At 48.4% G+C, this 20965-nt stretch overlaps 1 protein-coding gene across 7 annotated transcripts in view; it reads right to left on the reverse strand.

The window, feature by feature from the left end:
- The window catches only part of GOLGB1 (golgin B1), a 155984-nt gene that overhangs the window by 39716 nt on the left and 95303 nt on the right, over nucleotides 1–20965 (reverse strand). For 6 of the 7 annotated variants that reach the window (XM_030543358.1, XM_030543440.1, XM_030543279.1 and 3 more), the window contains 2 exons: nucleotides 10295–10473; nucleotides 9249–9417 (listed from right to left, as the gene is read on the reverse strand). In XM_030543358.1, coding sequence (XP_030399218.1) covers nucleotides 9249–9417; nucleotides 10295–10473 — 348 coding nt within the window. Of the gene's footprint in view, nucleotides 1–9248; nucleotides 9418–10294; nucleotides 10474–18601; nucleotides 18782–20965 lie in introns of those variants that run through there. The other variant, XM_030543518.1, reaches the window with a different exon arrangement.

A 20965-nucleotide genomic window follows, 5' to 3' on the forward strand; every position in this document is an offset into this window, starting at 1 on the left:
CGTCAGACATCAGCTCCACCTATGGGGGCGATCACCGGTTCGGGCACAGTGAAGACCTTGTCCATCCTGTCTTTGGACTGGGAGAACACAGAGGCCAACTAGAGTTGGAGGGGCCTCATCCTCAGCCTGGTGTGGCGAACAACATATGTGCATGCCAACACGTGACCCAAGAGTTAGAGGCATACTCTGGCTGTGGTCACAGGGAACCCTGTGACTGTGTCGATGAGCCCTCTTAGGGTCTCGAACCTGTCTGGTGGGAGGGAGACCCTGGCCGATGCCACATCCAGGAATGCCTCGATAAACTCTATGTGCTGCACTGGAACTAACATGGACTTGGTGTCGTTTACCAACAGGCCCAGGGCAGCGCATGTGAACAGAAGGAGCGCAGTGTGATCCCGCACCTGCGACCAGGAGCTGCCCTTGACCAGCCAGTTGTCCGGAGAGGGGAAGATCTGGACCCCGTGACATCTGAGGTAGGCCACCACCACAGACATGCACTTTCTGAATACTCTGGGAGCAGTGGACAGGCCAAACGGGAAGACCGTAAATTGGTAGTGCTCCTGTCCAACTGTGAAATGGAGGAAACATCTGTGCCCCTTGAATATATGAATGGGGAAGTATGCATCCAGCAGATCAAGGGTGGCGTACCTGTTCCCAGGATCCAGAAAGGGGATGATGAAGGCCAGAGAGACCATGTGAAACTTGAGCTTTACTATGTGCTGGTTCAGGCCTCGCAGGTCCAGGATGGGCCTGAGCCCCCCTTTGGCCTTCAGGATAAGGAAATAGTGGAAGTAGTACCCCTTGCATCTGAATTACACTGACATCACTTCCACCATTCCTAGGCCAAGGAGCCGCCCCACCTCCTGCTCGAGCAGGGCCTCATGAGTGGGGTCCCCCAGGATGGACTGGGACAGAGGGTATGGGCAGGGTAGAGGTAAACTGGAGGGTATAGCCGCGGGAGACAGTACTGAAGACCCAACAGTCCGAGGTCAGCCGTGACCACTCCGGGAGAAAAGCACACAACCCATTGGAGAAGGGAAGCTTTATGGCAGGTGGATCCCTGGCATGAATTGGGAAGTCGCCCCCGGGCGTCCCATCAAAACTGACATTTTCCTGCGTGCTTGCCATTGGAAGGCCCAGGCTGGGGGGCAGACAGGGACTTCCTCTGCAGGTGCTTTTTATAGTCCCGAGCCTTTTTATAAGGGGGCTCATATTTAGAGTGGCTGGCCTGGGTGGGAGCCTGCTGAGGCCTAAACTTGGTCCTGGCTGGAGCCGGAACATAGAGTGTTGTGCGGGAATCTTTCAGGCCGTGCAATTTCATTTCCGTCTGTTCCGCAACAGGGCCATGCCATCGAACGGAAGGTCTTGCAAAGAGTTCTGTGCCTCACTGGACAGCCCAGACAGCAGGAGCCAACATGCCCTCCTCATGGATGCCGCGGAGGCCAGAGACCTTGCAGCTGTATCCACGGCATCTGACGTTGCCTGCAGGGTTGCCCTGGCAGCCACTGTACCCTCCTCCACCACCAGCGCTTTGAACTCCTCCTTGTCACACTCCAGGAGGGAGTCCTCGAATTTGGGTAGAGAGCCCCACAAACTGAACTCATACTGACCCAGGAGAGCCTGATGGTTCACCACCCTTAACAGGAAACTTGAGGACTAATAAACCTTTCTCCCAAATAAGTCCAGCCTCCTTGAGTCTTTATTTTTTGGAGTAGGGGCTGGTTGGCCCTGCCTCTCCGTGGCTGACCGACTTGACCACCAGGGAGTTGGGAACAGGGAGGGGGAACAGGTATTCATGCCCCTTGGTGGGCACACAGTACTTTCTGCCCTCTTAGAGATGGAGGGCAAGGAAGCCAGGGTTTGCCACAAGGTGTTTGAAATTTTTGAGACCCCTTTGGGGAGTGGGAGGGCCACCCTGCCCGGTGCCAAGGCCGATAGGACACTGAAGAGGGAGTCCAAGGCTTCCTCCACCTCCTTGGCCTGAAGAGGAGGCTTGATGCCTCCTTTCAATAATTCCTGGTGAGCTTTAGTCCTCCTGTGGAACAGAGGGAGGAGGTGCTGTAATTGCCTTATTGAGGAGGAGGAGGAGGATGATGATGTGTGTGCGGTGCTCTGTGTACCCACCCGTACCAGAGGTCTCACCACTTGGTCGTCCTCCAGGTGTGGAACGAAAGACGCACACCCCACCGACTCCTTTCTGGGAGGCTGGAAAAGGGAGGCCGGGAAAGGGAGGCCAACGGTCTTTTCAAGGCTCCAGCCACTGAGCGAGCCCCCACAGGGGGCTGCGTTGGGGGCCATAGGTATCATGGTGCTGGCCTAATGCCTCTGCACCTGCAGTGGCACCGGCGGAGCTGGCTGTTCAGCCTGACTAGCCTGTCCCATTGACCGATGACTACGAAGGAAGGCCAGGCTGGTGTATGACCTGCCGCTGTCCCTGGATTGGGAGGAGCGGTGGCATCGGGAATGGTGCTGATCACGAGACCATGATCCCAACGTGGAAGAGTGTACCACTGGTAGCAGCTGCTCCACGATTGGCTCCGGTGGGCAAATCCGCTACAGCAAGGTGCTGGCAATCGATGCCTGGGACTGCGGGAGCAATGCCACAGCAGGCCCTGGAATGAGATGAAGAATGGGAACTGCGTCGACGCCTGTATTGCAACAGGCTACGGTAGCCTCTCAGAGATGAGGACCTTCAGTGCCTTCTGTCTTGGTCTTGACAGAATCCGGTCCCTCAATGCAGAGCGGTGCCTAGAACCCCTGTCAGTCGGAATCCAGCCAGACAACCCAGTGGGGCTTGACGGGGACTGGTGAGGACTGCGCATGGGGCGGTCACTGAGAGGTAAAAGGCGTCGGGAACATTCCCTCAACTGCGAATGGTACTGATCAGATGGCGATTGTGGAAATCCAAGTGGTGGCTTGCCTGTGGACCAGGGAGACAACCGTGGTGGTGCCTCTGGTACTGGCAGAGACAGAACGTCTTGGGCCTCAGAGTCTCTGGATTAAGTTCAGAAGTGTGAGCAACAAGAGTGATGTCGTGGAGGAAGTCTGCTGTAGACCACCAGACCAGGGGGATGAGGTGGATGAGGCTTTCTTCCGGCAACTAGCAGAAGTTACTAGATCGCAGGACCTGGTTCTCATGGGAGACTTTAATCATCCTGGTATCTGCTGGGAGAGCAATAGAGCGGTGCACAGACAATCCAGGAAGTTTTTGGGAAGTGTAGGGGACAATTTCCTGGTCCAAGTGCTGGAGGAACCAACTAGGGACAGAGCTCTTCTTGACCCGCTGCTCACAAACAGAGAAGAGTTAGTATGGGAAGCAAAAGTGGATGGGAACCTGGGAGGTAGTGACCATGAGATAGTTGAGTTCAGGATCCTGACACAAGGAAGAAAGGAGAGCAGGAGACGGACCCTGGACTTCAGAAAAGCAGACTTTGACTCCCTCAGGGAACTGATGGGCAGGATCCCCTAGGAGAATAACATGAAGGGGAAAGGAGTCCAGGAGGGCTGGCTGTATTTGAAAGAATCCTTATTGAGGTTGCAGGAAAAAACCATCCCAATGTGTAGTAAATAAGAACAGTAAATATGGCAGGCGACCAGCTTGGCTTAACAGTGAAATCTTTGCTGATTTTAAATGCGAAAAAGCAGCTTACAAGAAGTGGAAGATTGGACGAATGACCAGGGAGCAGTATAAAAATATTGCTCAGGCATGCAGGAGAGAAATCAGGAAGGCCAAATCACACTTGGAGTTGCAGCTAGCAAGAGATGTTAAGAGTAACAAGAAGGGTTTCTTCAGGTATGTTAACAAGAAGAAAGTGAAGGAAAGGGTGGGCCCCTTACTGAAAGAGGGAGGCAACCTAGTGACAGAGGATGTGGAAAAAGCTAATGTACTCAATGATTTTTTTGCCTTTGTCTTCACAAACAAGGTCAGCTCCCAGACTACTGCACTGGGCAGCTGTGACGAACTGGGAATGTTCTTAATGTTTTCTCTGAACACTGTGTTGGTGCCTCAGTGTCCCCATGGCAGTTCTTAAGTATCTGGCAGAGCAAAGGGCCAGTGCACCTAAATGCCTGACACTCTGTCTCCTAGCAACTGATGGCCTGGGCCCCTCCTCTGCAAAGGTGCCAGCTGAAGGTGTTGGAGACAAAGGGATCAGGTGACCTCCTGGCCCGGAAAAGGAGCTGAGCAGAGAGAAGGGGCTGGGAGGGGTTGTTAGTCTGGAGCTGGCTGAGGGCAGACGTGGGGGTCTGGCTCACTGACCCCCAGAATGGACCCGGCCGAGGGGTCTGGTTCTCTGTACCTACAAGCTCTGTTTTAGACCCTGTTCCTGTCATTGAATAAACCTCTGTTTTACTGGCTGGCTAAGAGTCACGTCTGACTGCAAAGTGGGGGTGCAGGACCCGGTGGCTTCCCCAGGACCCCGCTGGGGTGGACTCGCTGTGGGAAGCGCATGGAGGGGCAGAGGATGCTGAATGCTCCAAGGAGAGACCCAGGAGGTGAAGACGTGTGAGCTTCTTGCCCTGAACAAGTCTGCTCCAAGGGAGAGGAGGCTCCCCAAAGTCCTGCCTGGCTTGGTGGGGAGGAGTTCCGGAGCATCGCCTGGTGACTCCGTGACAGCAGCACAGTATGGGGAGAAGGGGACCAACCCTCTGTGAAGAAAGAAGTGGTTTGGGACTACTCAGAAAAACTGGACGAGCACAAGTCCATGAGGCCGGATGTGCTGCATCCGAGGGTGCTAAAGGGGTTGGTGGATATGATTGCAGAGCCATTGCCCATTATCTTCAATTATCTAAACATCAAAAAAGATACTTACGAAAAGCGGAAACTAGGTCAAATTACAAAGGATGAATACAAACACACACAAGTATGTAGGGGCAAAATTGGAAAGGCTAAGGCACAAAACAAGATCAAACTAGCTGGACACAAAAGGTTAACAAGGAAACATTTAACAAATATATTAGAAGCAAGAGGAAGACCAAGGACAGGATAAGCCCGTTACTCAATGAGGGCGGGGGGGAAACAATAACAGAAGATGTGGAAATGGCAGAGGTGCTTAATGATTTCTTGGTTTTAGTTTTCACCAAGAATGTTGGTGGTGATTGGATGTCTAACAAAGTGAATGCCAGTGAAAATGAGACAGGATCAGAGACTAAAATAAGGAAAGAGCAAGTTAAAAATTACATAGACAAGGTAGATGTCTTCAAATCACCAGGGCCTGATGAAATGCATCCTAGAATACTCAAGGAGCTGACTGAGGAGATATCTGAGCCATTAGCGATTATCTTTGAAAAGACATGGAAGACAGGAAAGATTCCACAAGACTGGAAAAGGGCAAATACAGTGCCAATCTATAAAAAGGGAAATAAGGACAACCCGGGGAATTACAGTCTAGTCATCTTAACTTCTGTTCCTTGAAAGATTATGGAGCATACAATTAAGCAATCAATTTGCAAACACCTAAAAGATAATAAGCTGATAAGTAACAGTCAGCATGTATTTTTAAAGAACAAATCATGTCAAACCAACCTGATAGCTTTCTTTCACAGGGTAACAAGCCTTGTGGATGAGGGAAGCAGTAGATGTGGTATATCTTGACTTTAGTAAAGCTTTTAATACTGTCTTGCATGACCTTCTCAAACAAACTAGGGAAATCTGCTATAAGGTGGGTGGCATAACGGGTTGGAAAACCACTCCCAGAGAGTAGTTATCAGTGGTTCACAGTCATGCTGAAAGGATATAATGAGTGGGGTCCCGCAGGGATCAGTTCTGGGTCTGGGTCTGTTCAATATCTTTACTCATTTAAATAATGGCATAGAGAGTACACTTATAAAGTTTGTGGTTACCACCAAGCTGGGAGGGGTTGTAAGTGCTTTGGAGGATAGGATTAAAATTCCAAATGGTCTGGACAAACTGGAGAAATGGTTTAAAGTAAACAAGATGAAATTCAATAAAGACAAATGCAAAGTACTCCACTAAGGAAGGAGCAATAAGTTGCACACATACAAAATGGGAAATGACTGCCTAGGAAGGAGTACTGCAGAAGAGGTTCTGGGGGTCACAGTAGATCACAAGCTAAATATGAGTCAACAGATAGGCACTGTTGCAAAAGAAGTGAATATCATTCTGGGATGTATCAGCAGGAGTGTTGTAAGCAAGACACGAGAAGTAATTCTTCCACTCGACTCCATGCTAATTAGGCCTCAGACGGAGTATTGTGTCCGGTTCCAGGTGCCACATTTCAGGAAAGATATGGACAAATTGGAGAAAGTCCAGAGAAGAGCGACAAAAATGATTAAAGGTCTAGAAAACATTACCTATGAGGGAAGATTGAAAAAATGGGGTTTGTTTAGTCTGGAAAAGAGAAGACTGAGAGGGGACCATGATAACAGTTTTCAAGTACATAAAAGGTTGTTACAAGGAGGAGGGAGAAGAATTGTTCTTATTCTCTAAGGATAGAATTAGAAGCAATGGTCTTAAACTGAAGAAGGGAGCTTTAGTTTGGACATTAGGGAAAGTTCCCTAACTGTCAGAGTGGTTAAGCACTGGAATAAATTGCCTAGGGAGGTTGTAGTATCACCATCATTGTCTAAACTGCTCTTAAAAATCTCCAAACACGTGTCAGGGATGGTCTAAATAATACTTAGTCCTGCCACGAGTGCAGGGGACTGGACTAGATGACCTCTCGAGGTCCCTTCCAGTTCTATGATTCTACGTTGTGGCCAAAAGGGCTAATGCATAACCAAAGGAATCTCAAGTAGGAGTAAAAAGGTTATTTTTTACCTCTATATTTAGCGCTGCTGCAACCACTACTGGAATGTGTCCTGCTCTGGCATCCACAGTTCAAGAAGGATGTTTATCAGTTGGAGAGGGTTCAAAGAAGGGCCACAAGAATGATAAAAGGATTAGAAAACATGCCTTATACTGATAGACACAAGGAGCTCAATCTATTTGGCTTAGAAAAGAGAAGGTGAAGGGATGACTCGATCACAGTCTAGAAGTACTTACATGGGGAACAAATATTGAATAATGGGCTCTTCAATCTGGTAGAGAAAGGTCTAACATGACCCAGTTACTAGAATTTGAAGCTACACAAATTCAGAGCAGAAATAAGGCATACATTTTTAATGAATAAGTAATTAACCATTGGAACAGTTTACCAAGGATCATGGTGGATTTTCCATCACTGACAATTTTTATATCAAGATCGGATGTTTTTCTAGAAGATTTGAGGAATTATTTTGGTGAAAGTTCTATGGTCTGTGATATTCAGGAGATTATACTAGATGACCATAATGATCCCTTTCTGGCCTTAGAGTCTATGAATAAGGCTATGATTTTTTTACTTCTACCTCAGATGGGTGGGAGCTTCAGGGTACCCCTGCCACGCAGCGGGAGACCCCCAGAGCTGGTGGGGACCCCCCAGCACTCCCAGCAGACCCTGCAGCTGAGCTTCCTAATTTGTCATGGATATTTTTAGTAAAAGTCACAGACAGGTCACAGGCTTCCATGAATTTTTCTTCATTACCTGTGACCTGTCTGTAACTTTTACTAAAAATATCTGAGACAAAATCTTAGCCTTATCTATGAATCTAGGACTCCAGCAGCCATGGGCCATGCAAGCATTCACTTCTCAGCCCATGCAGGCTTTGCTATCCTTCTGCAGGTTAGCAATAGGCACACTCCAACCCGAGCCCTCCAAACATCTCTCTGTAGTACTTAGTCCCTGGTCCACGAGACACTCAGCATCACAGATACACTATTCCCAAAGGAATAGTACACCTCAGTTTCCCAGGTACACCTCAGGATCACTGCTCTGCTTAATTTACAGCTCTTAGATTTGTTTACAGTAAAAACAAGTATAAGTTTATTTAGCCAAGAAAAGAGCTTCAAGTAATAGCAAGTAGGTAGAAGTACTGGAGACAGTTGGTTACATCTAACACAAAATAATAGATCTTAAACTAATTTTGATGGAATATATGGGCTAAAAGGTGTTAATATATAACTCAGTCACTGTCCAACATCAAACAACTGGAAATGAGGTTCTGGGTTTCTCATGCAGAAACCTCAGCCTGCTTGGTACCATGACAAGCATACAATTAAACAGTGCTTTAATCTTTTAATAAAGATACAGAAAAGAAGGAAAAACAATTAAAGCCTTTGAAATGTAAAGTATTAAGTAAGGCTTTCATTTTAACAACATTTTTTGTTCTCTTTCCCTTTAGCAGGAGAGAGTTTTCTAAAGCAAACCCCCTTTTGTTTGACAGTCTCCAAGATGCTACCAAAGGTGGTGGTAACTCCCGTTCTGGGTAAAAGTGAGCTGAGACAGGCTGAAGCCGGCTTCTTTGGATCTGAACCAGGTGGATCCTTAGGCTCAGCTCCAGCTAAGTAGGTCACTGCTTTATGAATCAGGTGTGGTCCTTTTGCCTCTCCTACAGGGGATCAGTGCCTGAAGCAAGTCTCCTGGAATGCTCCATGCTCAGAGACCCTTTTTGGGGCTTTTTGGCTGCAAGACCCCCTTGCAGAACATTGCCTGCAGCTAGTTCTGGAGCTCTTTCCTAGCCCATGGTGTTAAGGTCCTGCACATGTAGCAGACAAGTGCACTTCCATGGGGCAAGCTTAACATATTTTCCACTTCAGATGCCCATGTGGAGAACAGCCGGAACAAGAGGTACAAATCTCTTGGAGGTCTGATCTGCTATATCAGACCCAACGACTCATGACAAGAGCACAAACAGCCGCACAGGTGCCATAATGTATTTAAAAATCAGAATTTGGAGCAAACAAACTAGAACCAACTAGAACTGACTAAAACAAACAAAAGACTTTTTTATTCTTAAAGCCCTGGGAACAAAGTTCCAAAAACCCAGGTCAAGGAAGCTAAGTGAGGTTCCACATCTGCTCGCTATTGTGATTGGAAGTAAATGAAATATATGACACACCCTCGTCCTGCTTCTATTCTAACTCTTTGAGCATTCTGAGCCATGAGGGCAGGGAAAGGGGACACACAAGGATGCTCCAACAAGCACTGCTTTCTAGATGTTTTCACCTATCCCCACTGCACAGTTGGTGCATCCCATGAATGGAAACATACAGAGGATGCTCAAAGAAAAACTTGTGCTTTCCACTCTAATACATTTGACCCACCTGCTTTCAGATGCTGTGACTCCACTTCCCCACTCTGGCTCCTCTCTGACTGAATTCCAAGCTTCCAATTTCCCTATAATATGAAGGGAACTCCATCCTTGCTCACCTGCCTTTGGTGCTGCTCCTCTATGACCTGTGACTTGGAGAGGGGTGACTTCACACAATCTTGCACAATCCTTTGCAAGTGACTTAGCTGCTGGTCTTTGTCCGCCAAGGCCATAAAGTACTGTTCTTTTGCCCTCTTATTCTGCATCTCCCATGTGGTCTTCTCCTGCCTGCAAAGCAACATATAGTCGACATTACAGAGGGCACTTCCTACAGTATGTCCTGAATAGTCACCTGCAGTACTCAGGAAGCCCAACACAGGCCTAGCAGGGGAACAGACTCATTACTCCCACAGTTAACCTGTGCCAGGAGAGTTTCTTTGCAACAAGACACTGCTGCTTAGAGACAGAGACACCCAACTCACACAGTTGAAGACTTAAACAGAGCAGGAAGCCATTCTGCAGTTGGCTTGAGGGCTGCAGCATGTTCACTGCTACACACTTACAGTACCCCTGGACAATATGTTTTCCTTTGTCTTCAGACAGCTTGGACTAGACTGTGATAAACAACTTGTGTCAGTCTGCAAGGCAGGGATGAAAAGTAAATCAGTCTTCTCATTGGCTGGTTAATTTTGGCTCTGTGGGGAAGGACAGACTGCTGTGTGAATATTTATGGACTGCATTTGTTAAAGGTGACAGCAGCATAGGCTGGGCATCAAATTAATAAAATACAGAATTACTCACCCATAAGTAAGGATGGCTTCTGCAGTAACACAAAGTTAGGTTAACAATCTACGGGGCCTCAGAGAAGAAAATGGTCACCAGTGGGGAAGGGAGAAATTTGCTACCACGTTCTAGTACTGCATAAATTAGGTATAATATTGGATGGGGTTAGTTATACATTCCTCTGCAATATGCAATACTAGCCACCACTGGAGGCAAGAAACAAAATTAGAAGAGCCATTGGCTTATTCCAGAATGACAGTTTTATATAACCACCTGACCTCATCCTCCAGCCATCCGCTCTATTCCCAATGGGACCCCCCAAATCTTGCATCAAGGAAATTATTTGCCCCCATGGACCCGTATGCAGAAGGGCTGTTCTTACCTGAGCTGGTCGAGCTCCTGTTGGCAGGACAGCATTCCCTGCCTCAGTTGTTCTTGGAGACAATACTGTTTATCAGCCTCTTGCCGATACTCCTGCAGTCGAGCCTTTAAGTGAGAGATCTCAGCTGTTTCCATGCCAATCTGCAGGTACTGCTGCTGCAGATTCTTCAGCTCTGTCAACTTTAATCAAAGGAAAAGAGCAGAATGACAAATCCTGTAACTGATGCCGAATAGACAGGCAAGGTTTTTAAAATTATTTACAGGAATTCCTAAGGTGCTCTTCACTATGGTATCTGGAGAAGGTGGTCACATCCAGCAGTCAGGCAGAGCTTATGGAGTGAGCCATCACTTACTAGACAAGTCCTGCAAAAGTAGTTCAAACAGCATCAGTGCTGGTGAACTGACCAATTTTGATTTAAAAAAAGATGGTTACTCACCTTTGTAACTGTTGTTCTTTGAGAAGTGTTGCTCATATCCATTCCAATTAGGTGTGTGCGCGCCGCGTGCATGTTTGTCAGAAGATTTTTACCCTAGCAACACTCAGTGGGTCGGCTGGGTCGCCCCCTGGAGTGGCGCTGTTAAGGCACCAGATATATACCTCTGCTGACCCAACAGCCCTTCAGTTCCTTCTTGCCGGTTACTCCGACAGAGGGGAAGGAGGACGGGTTTGGAATGGACATGAGCAATACATTTCGAAGAACAACAGTTACAAAGGTGAGTAACTGTCTTTTCTTCTTCGAGTACTTGCTCATATTGATTAGGTGATTTCCAAGCCTTACCTAGGCGGTGGGGTTGGAGTGAGATGTTGCAGAATGCAAAACTGCTGAGCCAAATGCTGCATCATCTCTGGACTGTTGAACCAATGCGTAATGTGAGGCAAAGGTGTGAATCAATGACCAGGTAGCTGCCCGACATATTTCCTGGATGGGAACATGGGCCAGGAAGGCGGCAGATGAAGCTGGAGCCCAAGTAGAATGGGCGGTGAGGTGGCTAGCCGGAACGTGAGCCAAATAATAGCATGTATGGATGCAGGATGTTACCCAAGATGAAATTCATTGGGATGAGACCGGTAGGCCTTTCATCTGGTCTGCCACAGTTACAAAGAGCTGAGGTGACCTTTGAAAGGGTTTTGTTCTCTTGATATAAAAGGTGAGAGCCCTGCGAACGTCTAGAGTGTGCAGCTGTTGTTCCCAACGCGATGGGTGCGGCTTCGGGAAAAAGACTGAGAGGAAGATGTCTTGATTGACATGAAAGGCAGACACCACCGTAGGGAGGAAGGAGGGCTGTGGTCGCAGCTGTACCTTGTCCTTATGGAATACCGTATATGGGGGGTCCGCTGTCAAGGCTTGAAGCTCAGATACTCGTCTTGCCAAAGTAATAGCGATGAGGAGGGCCGTCTTCCAGGAAAGGTACAGCAGCGAGCAGGTGGCCAGTGGTTTGAAAGGAGCATCAATAAAGTTTGGCTAGCACCAGGTTGAGATCCCAGATAGGGGTTGGGCATCTGACTTGAGGGTACAAACGTTCCAATCCCTTGAGGAACCTTGAAACTATGGGGTGAGAGAAGATTGATTGGCCATTTTCCCCTGGATGGAAGGCAGAGATGGCTGCCAGATGCACCTTTATGGAAGAGACTGGTAGGCCCTGTTCTTTCAGGGACCAGAGGTAGTCCAGGACAGTAGGAACGGACACCTGCCTGGGGACTGAGTTACGCTGAGCGCACCAGTAGGAGAAACGCTTCCACTTGGCCAGATATATCATCGTAGTGGAAGGCTTCCTACTGCCCAAGAGCACCTGTTGGACCGAGGCAGAGCAACGCAACTCAGACTGGCTCAACCATGCAGCAACCATGCTGTGAGGTGAAGAGACTGCAGGTCCGGATGGTGAAGCCTGCCGAAGTCCTGTGTTATGAGATCCGGCCAGACTGGCAGGGGCATCGGGTCTGCCACTAAGAGGTCGAACAACATGGTGTACCAGTGCTGCCTCAGCCACGCTGGAGAAATCAGTATCAGGTGGGCGCTGTCCCTGAGGAGCCTGAGTAAGACTCTGTGGACGAGCGGAAACGGTGGGAAGGTATAGAGTAGATGCCTCTTCCACGGGATCAGGAATGCATCTGAGAGGGAGCCCAGGGAGCATCCCTGGAAGGAGCAGAACACCTGGCATTTCCTGTTCTCTCGGGAGGCAAAGAGGTCTATGTGGGGAACCCCTCACTTCCGGAAAACAGAATGGATGACGTCCAGATGAAATCGACCACTCGTGAGACAGGAAGGATCTGCTGAGGTGATCCGCCAGAGTGTTCTGGACTCCTGCGAGAAGAGACGCTACCAAATCGATCGAGTGGGCTATGCAAAAGTCGCAGAGGTGGACGGCTTCCTGACAAAGGAGGGAGGAGTGTGCTCTGCCCTGCTTGTTTATGTAAAACATGGCTGTTGTGTTGTCCGTGAACACTGATACACAACGGCCTTGGAGATGGTCTCGAAACACTTGGCATGCTAGATGGACCGCTCTCAGCTCCCGCACATTGATGTGCAAGGCCAGCACTTGAGGCAGCCAGAGGCCTTGAATGAGAAGGTCCTCGAGGTGGGCACCCCAACCCAGAGATGACGCGTCTGTGGTTAGGGCCATCGAGGGTTGCGGTGGGTGGAATGGCATCCCTGCACAGACTAGAGTGGGTTTTAGCCACCAGGTTAGGAAGCCCAGAACCTTCCGGGGAATAGTGAGCACCGAGTCCAGGCTGTCTGTGTGGTTGGTATATTGAAGCAAGCCAGGTTTGAAAGGGATGGAGGCGTAGCCTCGTGTGCTTGGTCACGAAGGTGCAGGAGGCCATGTGACCTACTAGGCTGAGGCAAGTGCGCATCGACATTGTCAGGAAGGTTTGAAGACCTTGAATAATTGAAGCCATTGCTTGAAAATGCGACTGCGGGAGGCAGGCTCTGGCCAGATTGGAGTCCAGAACCACTCCTATGAAGTCTATTCTCTGCGTGGGTGTCAGAGTAGATTTCTCTGTGTTGATCATCAGGCCTAGGCTCCCGAAGAGGTCTTTGACGATGAGCAGGTTCTGCGACACTTGTAATTGGGAAGTCCCTTGAATGAGCCAATCGTCGAGATATGGGTAGATGTGTACCCGATGACGCTGGAGGGAGGCGGCGACTATAGCCATACATTTTGTGAACACACGTGGAGCTGTGGAAAGGCCAAACGGAAGTACAGTGAACTGAAAGTGTTGATGGTTGGCCACAAAACGGAGGTACCGTCTGCATGGAAGGTAAATTGCGATGTGGAAATACGCGTCCTTTATACTGAGGGCGGCATACCAGTCTCCCGGATCCAGGGACAGAATAATGGTCCCCAGGGTTACCATGTGGAACTTCAGCATTATTATGACTTTGTTGAGTTCTCACAGGTCTAGGATCGGTCGCAGACCTCCCTTTGCCTTGGGGATTAGGAAGTAGCAAGAATAAAACCCCTTGCCCCTCATGTCTTTTGGTACCTCCTCTATGACTCCCATGGCTAAGAGCGACTGGACCTCTTGTAAGAGGAATTGCTCGCGAGAGGAGTCCCTGAAGAGGGACAGGGAGGGAGGGTAGGAAGGTGGGGTTGAAACAAACTGGAGGTAGTATTCCACTTTCACCGTGTGCAGGACCCAACGATCTGAAGTTAGCTGGGACCAGGCAGGGAGGAATTGTGAGAGGTGGTTGAAAAAGGGAGGAGAAGGATCTGGTAGAGCAACTGGTGGGCTGCCCTCGGGTATCCCATCAAAAGTTCTGCTTGGGGTTCCGCTGGTGGTTTAGGGAGCGCCTGATTTTGACCTTCTTGAGGGCCAGACTGTCTCCGATGATTCCCTCTACCACGCCTTCTGCTAAAGTCCTGACGCAGCCTAGGCGGGGCGTTAGGGCAGTGTGGCTGGGGCCAGAAGGTCCTGCATTAGGTCACTGGCGTGTGCATACCCAGTGAGCACATTATAAAGCGATTGTCCTTCGGACTTTGCAATCTGGGGTCAGTTTTATCTGAGAACAGGCCCTGGCCTTCGAAGGGCAAATCCTGAATAGTTTGTTGTAATTCAGGGGCAAGGCCTGATACCTGGAGCCAGGAGACAGGCCTCATCGTCACTCCTGATGCCAGAGTTCTGGCTGCAGAGTCCACTGCATCCAGAGAGGCTTGGAGGAAGGTTCTTGCTACCTTTTTACCCTCCTCAAGTAGGGTCGTAAATTCTTGACGGGACTCCTGGGGAAGAAGCTCCGTAAACTTGAGGAGCGTCATCTGTGTCAGGTGGAACCTGGATATCTGCAGATGGTATCGGAGCCTCATCCGTGCCCGTGGGGGGGAGGGTGGTGGCTTACTGTCGCCTCTGGTACCTGGTGTTCTGACGAGGCTGACCGTGGAGCCACTGATGGAGCACCTTGGGCCTGGTGGTTTGCCCATGGTGTCCAGAAGGACCAGTGATGAGGCCCTTGCTCATGGCTCTGGCTCTCTGGGAATATATGGCTGGAGATGTCACAGTCACGCTCCTGAGGATAGGATGTGCTACCAACCTGCGATGACACCGATGTGTGTCTCGATGGCCGATAGACCCTGGGAGGGCACCACTGTTCTGGATGCTCGATCCCGGGGCGGTACCGGGGAGCGGCAGCGGGAGCTAGAATGGTGCCGCGAGCGAGACTGAGACCTTCTACCACAGTGGTGCTGAAAGGTCGACCGGGATCTCGAGTTCCTTTGTCTGGAGTGACTGCGGGATACATGATGCCGAGAAAGGTGCCGTGAGTGAGATCGGTACCGGGAGTATCCGGCCGGGAAACGAGATGTCGAATGGTGCCACGAGTACGACCGGTACCGTGACGGAGAGCGGTGCTGGGACTGTGAGCGGTGTTGCAAGTGGGAACGGCATGATCAAGAGCATCTGTGAGACCGTGATCTTGAACGATGTCTCTCTGTTGGACCAACGGAAGATGGCCTTTCCAGGGCCGGTTTTCCGATGGATTGTATGACCCGCACTGGCGGTGCTGGGGGTTGAGGCCATATCGACTCCATCATGGCGATGAGCTCCCTTGCTGTAGAGAAGGTGTTCGGTGTAAAAGAGAGGGAAAGCTCAACCATAGCATGAGCTGGGGAGCTGCCAGGCACCGGACTCAAAGGTCCTTGTGGGACCAGAATCGACGGTGCTGCACTCGGTGGAGCTGCAATCGGCGGTACCTCAGTCGACGGTGCCGCGGCAGAGGACGGTGCCGGATGAACCGTCTTCGAAGAGCGCGCCTTCTGTGGAGCTGAAGCAGCTGGAGTGCTATGTTGCTTCCTGGGTCTCGGGGACAGGGAGCGGTGCCAAGCAGGGATTGGTGCCGGGGCTCCTTCTCGGTACCGGAGCGGTCCGGGGACGAAGGGGAGCTCCTTACAGAAGCAGTCTGTTGGGCGCTCGGTACCGACGCTGCAGGACTAAGTGCCGACTCCATGAGGAGCTGTTTCAATTGAAAGTCCCGCTCCTCCTTCATCCTTGGTTTAAATGACTTGCAGATGCGGCACTTACCGGTAAGGTGGGATTCCCCTAGGCACTTGAGGCAGGAGTTGTGGGGATCCCCTATTGGCATCAGCTTTTGGCACACTGAGCACGATTTGAATCTCCCATGCAGTTCTGGTCTCCCATGTTTAAGAAGGACGAATTCAAACTGGAACAGGTTCAGAGACGGGCTACTAGGATGATTCGAGGAATGGAAAACCTGTCATATGAAAGGAGACTCAAAGAGCTTGGCTTGTTTAGTTTAGCCAAAAGAAGGCTGAGGGGGGATATGCTTGTTCTTTATAAACATATGAGAGCGATTAATATTAGGGAGGGAGAGGAATTATTTAAGCTTAGTACCAATGTAGACACAAGAACGAATGGGTATAAACTGGACACTTGGAAGTTTAGACTTGAAATTAGACGAAGGTTTCTAACCATTAGAGGAGTGAAGTTCTGGAACAGCCTTCCAAGGGGAGTAGTGGGGGCAAAAGACATATCTGGCTTTAAGATTAAGCTTGATAAATTTATGGAAGGGATGGTATGATGGGAGAGCCTAATTTTGGCAACTGATCTTTGATTATCGCCAGATAAGTATGCCCAGTGGTTGGTGATAGGATGTTGGATGTGATGGGATGGGATCTGAGTTACTGCAGAGAATTCTTTCCTGAGTGCTGGCTGGTGAGTCTTGCCCACATGCTCAGGGTTTAGCATATTTGGGGTCGGGAGGGAATTTTCCTCCAGGGCAGATTGGCAGAGGCCCTGGAGGTTCTTCACTTTCCCCTGCAGCGTGGGGTATGGGTCACTTGCTGGTGGATTCTCTGCAGTTTGAGATCTTCACACCACAATTTGAAGACTTCAATAACTCAGGCATAGGTTAGGGGGTTTTTACAGAAGTGGATGGGTAGGGTTCTATGGCCTGCTTTGTGCAGGGGGTCGGACTAGATGATCACATTGGTCCCTTCTGACCCTAGAATCTATGAATCCCGGTGGCTTGGGAACGGGCCCATACCGGGGTGGAGGAAAGGGGATAATCCCCTATCCTCCCTTAAACTATATACACTAACTATAAATACAACAAATTATACACAAAATAAACAGCAAAGAACTACGAGTAGCTAGGGATGTGGAGATCAGCAAAGCCGCGCTCCACAGTTCCAACGGCCGTCACGGGTGGTAAGAAGGAATAAAAAGGGCCGTTGGGTTGGCAGGGGTATATATCCGGCGCCATAACAGCGCCACTCCAGGGGGCAACCCAGCCGACTCACCGAGTGTTGCTAGGGTAAAAATCTTCCGATGAACGTGCATGTGGCGCGCGCACACCTAATTGGAATCGATATGAGCAAGCACTCGAAGAAGAATTGCCAGAAACAAAGACCTTAGTAAGTTGTTCTAATAGCTAATTACTCTCACTGTTAAAATTTACACCTTATTTCCAGTCTGAATTTGTCTAGCTTCAACTTCCAACCAATGGCTCTTGGTACATCTTTGCTAAATTGAAGAGTCCATTATCAAATATTTGTTCCCCATGTAAGCAGTAAATAAACTGTAATCACCACCTCTTAGCCTTCTCTTCACTAAGCTAAAGGACTTGATACCCTTGAGTTTATCACTATAAAGCACGTTGTGAAAGGGTCAGGCCAGATAGCTATGGGAGAGTACTAAAGGAAGTCATAGAGCAGGAGCAGGTGGTGATGGCGTTGCACCACCAGGGAGCTGAGCAACAGGATGGCCACGATGTAGTCACTGAGTGTCTCCTGGCAGTTGCTGTTGTAGCTGAAGACACATTTCTGCAAATTGTTCAGGGTCATGAAGTTGACCTGTTCAAACATGTCCAGGATGCAGAGCCTGACACCACCAGCCAGCGCCACTTGGCATGCATGATGTCAGTGCTTTGAGTCCCTTTTCCCTTGGTAACTGAACAGAGGTTACTCTAGGCTAATTAGGACACCAGAGGCCAATCAAAGGCCTGCCAGAACCTGTTAAAAGCCTCCCTTCCAGGCAGCTATGCGTGTGTGATAGGAGTGGTGGGAGGAAAGTATGTTACTGGAGGGCTGGGTGGTGCAGATGCTGACAAGCACCAGGAGGGAAAACCCCACAGGTACAGGAGGCAAAGTAGAGGGGAAACCCTATCCAACATGATGAACAATCCTTCTGTGCCCCGGAGGTCTGAAGGGCCTGGTTTGTTGCCACCATGCCCGGAGGGGCTACTAGAGACTAAGAGGCTTCCCTCCCACTTCCTCATCAGGGAGGGTGGAGGGAACCGTGCTCAGGCAAGGTATGGACAGCAAGCCCAGGGACATGGAGAAATTCTGAGGTAGAGGAATACACCGGCTCACCACTAAGTGGAAGCACAGAACCCACCAAGGCAGAGGAGTGCTGTCACTATGTTTTCTAATGCCATGTCTACACTAGCACTTATGAACCCCCCTACCCCAAGCGACATAAGTTTTGCCAGCATAAGCGCTCATGTGCACGGTGCTATGTTGGTGGGAGAAGCAAGTCTAAGGGAAAAAACAATTGAAGACAGTTGGCAGTTTTTCAAAGAGACATTATTAAGGACAGAAGAGCAAACTATCCCACTGCGTAGGAAATATAGGAAGTATGGCAAGAGACTACCTTGGCTTAACCAGGAGATTTTCAATGACCTAAAACTCTTTTTTGAGTCCTACAAAAAGGGGAAATTCGGTCAAATTACAAAGGATTAATATAAACAAATAACACAAGTATGTACGGGCAAAATTAGAAAAGCCAAGGCACAAAACAAGATCAAACTAGCTAGAGACATAAAAGGAAACAGGTACACATTCTAATACCTTAGAAGCAAGAGGAAGACCAAGGACAGAGTAGGCCCATTACTCAATGAGGGGGGAAAGACAATAGCAGAAAATGTGGCAATGGCAGAGGTGCTCAATGACTTCGTTTTGGTTTTCACCAAGAAGGTTGGTGGCGATTGGATGTCTCACATAGTGAATGCCAGTGAAAATGAGGTAAGATCAGAGTCTAAAATAGAGAAAGAACAAGTCAAAAATTACTTAGACAAGTTAGATGTCTTCAAATCACCAGGGCCTGATGAAATGTATCCTAGAATACTTAAGGAGCTGACTGAAGAGATATCTGAGCCATTAGCAATTATCTTTGAAAAGTCATGGAAGAATAGAGGGTTTCCAGAAGACTGGAAAAGCTCAACCCAGGGAATTACAGACCAGTCAGCTTAGCCCTTGAAAGATAATGGAGCAAATAATTATGCAATCAATTTGCAAACACCTAGAAGATAATAAGGTGATAAATAACAATCAGCATGGATTTGTCAAGAATAAATCGTGTCAAACCAACCTGACAGGTTTCTTTGACAGGGTAGCAAGCCTTGTGCATAGGGGGAAAGTGGTAGAGTGGTATATCTTGACTTTAGTAAGGTTTTTGATAGTCTCGTATGACCTCATAAACAAATTAGTGAAATACAACCTAGATGGAGCTACTATAAAAGGTGGGTGTGTAACTGGTTGGAAAATCATTTCCAGAGAGTAGTTATCAGTGGTTTACAGTCATGCTGGAAGGACATAATGAGTGAGGTCCTGCAGGGACCAATTCTGGGTCCAGTTCTGTCCAATATCTTCATCAATGATTTAGATAACGGCATAGAGAATACATTTATAGAGTCTGCAGACTATACCAAGCTGGGAGAGGTTGCAAGTGCTTTGGAGAACAGGATTAACATTCAAAATGATCTGGACAAACTGGAGAAATGGTTTAAAGTAAACAAGATGAAATTCAATAAAGACAAATGCAAAGTACTCCACTAAGGAAGGAGCAATAAGTTGCACACATACAAAATGGGATATGACTGCCTAGGAAGGAGTACTGTGGAAGAGGTTCTGGGGGTCATAGTAGATCACAAGCTAAATATGAGGCAACAGGTCGGCACTGTTGCAAAAGAAGTGAACATCATTCTGAGATGTTTTAGCGGGAGTGTTGTAAGCAAGACATGAGAAGTAATTCTTCTGTTCTACTCCACACTGATTAGGCCTCAACCCGAGTATTGTCCAGTTCTGGGTGCCACATTTCAGGAAAGATGTGGACAAATTGGAGAAAATCCAGAGAAGAGCAACAAAATGATTACAGGTCTAGAAAACATGGCCTATGAAGGAAGACTGAAAAAATTGGGTTTGTTTAGTCTGGAGAAAAGATGACAGAGGACATAACAGTTTTCAAGTACATAAAAGATTGTTACAAGGAGGAGGGAGAAAAATATTTCTCCTTAACTTCTGAGGCTAGGACAAAAAGCAATGGGCTTAAATTGCAGCAAGGGGTGATTTAGTTTGGACATTAGGAAAAACTTCCTGTCAGAGTGGTTAAGAACTGGAATAAATTGCCTAGGGAGGTTGTGGAATCTCCATCATTGGGGATTTTAAGAGCAGGTTGGACAAAACCTGTCGGGGATGGTCTAGATAATACTCAGTCCTGCCTTGAGTGCAGGGGACTGGGCTAGATGACCTCTTGAGGTCCCTTCCAGTTCTATGATTCTTTATTCATAAGAAAACTATGAAAATGTGGTCTTCATGAAATTAGTATAAAGTGAGTGGACTACTGATTGAAAAAAACATACCCAAAGAGTACTTGCCAACGGTCCCCAATCAAACGAGGAGCATCTATCAAGTGAGTGGGTCCCACATTGTTCTGTCCTGGGTCTTGTACTATTCAATATTTTCATTAACAACTTGGATGATGAAGTAGAGAGTACATTTACAAAATTTGCAGATGACATCAAGCTGACAGGCGTTGCAAATATTTCGGAGAACAGGATTAGAACTCAATCTAATTCAATCTTAATTGGAGGGGGATGAGGGAGGATAGTGGAGCACTCACAGGGACAACCATCTTGAAGAACCCCAGTTATTGCACAAGATGAGTAACCCTCTCTTCTTTTTTGAGGAGTGTCCCTGTGGGTACTCCACTTTAGGTGCCTGTTGGGTAGTCTCTCTCAGTGGAAGGGAGGGGCTTCAGAGTTGCATTATAGATGGTGGATAACACAGCGAGCCCAAAGCGAGCATCTGATGCTGATTGTTGCTCTATAGCATAGTGTTTCATAAATGTGTGGGCTGATGCCCAGGCTGCTGCTCTGCAAATGTCAGTAATGTGTACATTCTTGAGAAAAGCCACAGATGCTGCCTGTGCTCTGGTAGAGAG

Source organism: Gopherus evgoodei, chromosome 1 (genome assembly GCF_007399415.2).
Source record: "Gopherus evgoodei ecotype Sinaloan lineage chromosome 1, rGopEvg1_v1.p, whole genome shotgun sequence".
Lineage (NCBI taxonomy): Eukaryota > Metazoa > Chordata > Testudines > Testudinidae > Gopherus > Gopherus evgoodei.